This window comes from Nannobrachium achirus (genome assembly GCF_963921795.1).
Source record: "Nannobrachium achirus genome assembly, chromosome: 24".
NCBI lineage: Eukaryota > Metazoa > Chordata > Actinopteri > Myctophiformes > Myctophidae > Nannobrachium > Nannobrachium achirus.
In genome coordinates, this window is record NC_137831.1 from 41,323,397 (window position 1) to 41,327,792 (window position 4,396).

Below are 4,396 nucleotides of genomic sequence, written 5' to 3' on the forward strand. Positions count from 1 at the left end.
TCGGCTATTTCCACTATCAAGGTTCTTTTTCAAGTGTAAAGTCCTCAAATATGTCAGTCATTTTTTTTCTATATGTCATAACTTCAAAGCCTACAAGCCAGACAGGAATGTAATTGTCAACGACAAAAACACAATTAAATCGTTAATCGCCAAATATTTGAGTGACAATTAATCGTCATGTAAAATGTCATAATCGTGACAGACAGCCCAGGGTGAGGAGCAGCGTTCTCGGTGATGTCACTGACCAACAAGTGCAATATCTCGCATACTTGGTGACCTGATATAACACAGCACGCTCTGCTGGCGCACAAGTAAGCCATACATGGCCACGAGTTCACAAGGCGCAAGTTGGCACCTCGACAGAGTGCAGTCTAGTTTCAAATTGCAAAAGTTTACGGTAATGTATGTTTTGTAATAATAATCAAAAATAATAAAGTATATAATGTGAATCACTTGTAATTTATTGTTTGATAGTGCAATCTTTAATGAAAACAAAGTTACAAAATAAATAATAATAATCAAAATCTACAAAGTAACTACGTTTTCAAATAATTGTAAAAACACAATATTTGCCATAGATGTAGTGGAGTAGAAGTAAAAGTACAGAAAAATGGAAATACCCCAGTAAAGTATAAGTAGAAATTGTGTTTAAGTTGCCTACAGTACTTGAGTACAAGTTACTGTCGTGTCCACCACTGCTCTTTGACAACTCAACCATAAAGTCCATGGATCTATTAATGCTTGTACTTCAGTTTGTAATTGGTGATTTCGTATAAATGATATAAAGGCAATGGATCTATTTTAAGCAGTCATTGAGCTTGCACACAAAAACCTAGATCATGGGTCTTCACCCCTAGGGGGTCCTCAGAGTTACTACAGGGGGTCCTCCAAATCTTTGAGTGATAGAAAGCTTTTTCCTCCTTTTTTATATTAACCACTTGAACCCTATAGTGTCCATATTCTGAGAACTTTAGCCAAAAATAGCCGATCTACAAGCTCACAACGCCTCGCAGCACGAGGCGTTGTGAGCTTGTAGATCGGCTATTTTTTAGCAAAGAGCTTTGGTGTAGAGGGGGAAAAGAGCAGACTAAGTACAGGGAGAAAGGTCAAGTTTATTAAGTATTGACTTAAATATCTGAAAACACAAATTGACATGAATCCAAAATACAATGATGATTGTGCTGTCAAAACAATTAAACTATATGGAATCTATGATAAGGTTGTGCAGGGGTGATAAGGTTGTGCAGGGGGTCCCTGGCCCAGCTTCATCTCTCTCTCTACTAAAGGGCAAGGGGTCCTTGGCCCTGAAACCATTGAAGACCCCTGACCTAGATGCAGGTGCACTCTTCCGCTATGATGTTGAGCAGGGTCTCGTATTTGAAGGAGTACCCTCCGTCCGACGTGGTGGTGATCCTCAGATCCTTCATGGTCCCGGGGACCGGCGCGCAGCACTGCTTGATCCCCAGCACGGAGGCGGCGCGGTCCCACGCCGAGCAGTTCCCCACGCAGTACTGGAACGTCAGCGCCTTGGGGTGGACGATCCAGTTGTCCCAGCCCAGCTCCTCGAAGTTGATCTCGATGTCCTCGCGGTTGCAGTCGCTGTGCTGCGGCCTGTCCTGCGAGTAGGGATGGGACGATATGAAAATGTCATATCACTTCATCAAAACTGTCAAACCAGAGGAACAGAAAAAGAAGAATAAAAAGGAATCCACCGATAAGGTACTGTACTGCACTGCACTGGAGTCTGGCTTACTGGACCGTGGAACTGAGATAAATAACCATTGATAACAATAGGTTTATTCAGAGATTACTTCTTGTTGTTGTTTTTGCCACCAAAGCAGCTGCCATGATGGGGCATTGCCATCGTTTTGAACTGATACTGTACAAATGTACGGTCCCATTTGGTTACATATGTGCGCTGACAGCGTTACACATGGATTAATGAACACTGAGGATTTGTACTGTTTACATTCTGTCTGGCATCATCGTAGTCAGCTGCCTCTCTGGGAGTCTGAACGCTATCTCACGTGAACTCCAAACATTTCACATGAATGGACCAAAACTAGCTTTCTGTTGGATCAAGACTGTCATAAATGTATTGAGTCTTACATTTGCTTATCTATGACAGTCAGAAGTGCAAATGTCAGACTTTGTAAAAGTCTTGAGCCAAGACTAGACCAAACGTGTGTATCCACAGATTGATCATCATTAATTTACTTTATTCATTAATCTAGACTCTTTCCACATTCAGAACAAGGTTCAGTCTAATGGAGGAGTGGTGGTTGCATCTCAAGAGGAAGTTAACATCAGTGAGCCAGCTGTGTCCAAGCCATCTCCAGAGATGAAAACGGAAAAGGTGTGTGTTTTTTGTGCAGCTATCGCTCAGATGTCTTCTGTAGGGGTCTTCAACAGGGGATCCGGGATCCCTAGGGGATCCTCCAAATCTTCCAATCCTTTTTATATTCAACTTGAACCCTAGTGCCCATAATGTTCAACAGGGGATCCGGGACCCCCAGACATATAGTGTTCAACAGGGGTACCGGGAACCCTCAGAGTTACTACAGGGGGTCCTCCAAATCTTCCAATCCTTTTTATATGGGAACTGTAGCCAAAAATAGCTGCAAGGCGTTGTGAGTTTGTAGATCGGCTATTTTTGGCAGAGAGGCTTGGCGTAGAGGGGGAAAAGAGCAGACTACTTTTCCAAGTACAGAGTAAAAGGTCAAGTGTATAGGTAATGATGACTCAAGTGGTTTAATATCTGAAGACACAAATTGACATAAATCCAAAATACATTGATGATCGTGCTGTCAAAGAAACTATATGGAATCTATGAAAAGGTTGTGTGGGTCCCTGCTTCATCTCTCTCAACTAGGGGTCCTTGGCCGGAAAACGCTGAAGACCCCTGGTCTATTGTACAAAATGTGGCATAATGTAACGCACATATGGATGGCAAAGAGACTTGTTAACATATCCCCATTTAAAAGAACGTATAACTAATAGTGGAGTGGGCCTTTGTCTGTTCCGATTGTCAGTGAGCCTGTTTCATGGACAATAAATCTACAGTGGATGCCATCTGCTGATTGTTTCCTGCCGCAGGTACCTGTAGAACAAGCACCCACAACACAGGCCAAAAAGAACAAGAGGAAAGCCAAAGCGGAAGCAAAACCAACCCAGAATATTTATACCGCTGACGGAAAGGAAGATGACGGTAAGACCTAGCTCCAGGGTTGCTTAATAACACATAGCTCTGAATACTTATTCATCAGGGACGTGTCATATTAGATCAAGACGTTTCAACTTCCTCCTCAAAATGTTTTTCTTTTCTTTCTTTTTCTTTTTTCTTTTTGGAGCAAGCTGTGCCGTTCTCTTTCAACATGGAATGACAGTAGCTCTGACAAGTCATTTTAGGGAATGTTACAAACATTGAGGAAATTACTTTGTTGTATTTGCTTCTACTTGTTTGAAACATGCGTATGTATTTGACTTTTTATTTGTTATTAATTAAGCAGACTGGTTTTCATCAAATCACTCTGACTGTGATGTCAATTGTATTGTTTGCTACTACTATTGTTGTCGTTATAGTTGTGGTGTGGACCCCACTTCAGTTAGAAGGACATTTAAAACAATATATTTATAATGGGGTGGACAGCCCTTGACCCTAACACTCCAATGAGTCTGATATAGCTGGCTAACTTAATCAGGCAAAAGGCTTTTCCATAGACAGTATGACAAATAGTGGCAAACAACACCGTCAAACTGCAGACAGAGTATAAATTAGGCGAGTGCTGTGAGAGAGAGTCTGCACACACCCAGTCTCAGTTCACCAGAGATTAATTTAACCTCGGCTGAGTGAAGCTGTTGCTGTGTTCCAACAAGGATTTCATTTTTGATCACAGATTGAAATGTATCCTATACAGCCACATTATGCTTTATTAGTTGTTGACAGGTCAGCTCAAACGTGCTGCAATTACAATAGGACAAAAACCTAGAATGAGGCCAGGGTTGTCATGTAAATAAGTGGGTCGTATTTCACAAGTCTGTGTCGGGTTGCTCAAGCGTCAACTGACTGAAGATGTTTTTAACAGTTTGATTGATTGAAGACTTTATTAGAAGTTTGCATTGAAAAATGTACCATTTCATTACAGTATAGTTAACTGGTACTAGGTCAACAAAGGAGATCCTAGTAAGCCTTTCGGCTTATTTACACAGGAAACCTTTATGTATCTCATATTACACTGAATGGAAGACGGATATAACACAGTGCTATACAGTAGAGCTGTCACGATTATGACATTTTACATGGCGATTAATTGTCACTCAAACAATTGCGATTAACGATTTAATTGTGTTTTTGTCATTGAAAATCACATTTCTGTTTGGGTTGTAGGCTGTGTAG

The 4,396-nt window shown here is 41.2% G+C and overlaps 1 protein-coding gene across 1 annotated transcript; it reads right to left on the reverse strand.

Annotated features, from left to right (window-relative positions):
• Positions 1–1,328: 1,328 nt before the first annotated feature.
• LOC308280304 (inhibin alpha chain-like) lies at positions 1,329–1,848 on the reverse strand (the record flags this gene model as incomplete). Its single annotated transcript, XM_080720563.1, has 2 exons — positions 1,329–1,616; positions 1,834–1,848. 2 exons carry the CDS (start codon positions 1,846–1,848, stop codon positions 1,329–1,331), a joined length of 303 nt encoding a protein of 100 aa, XP_080576689.1.
• Positions 1,849–4,396: the final 2,548 nt, after the last annotated feature.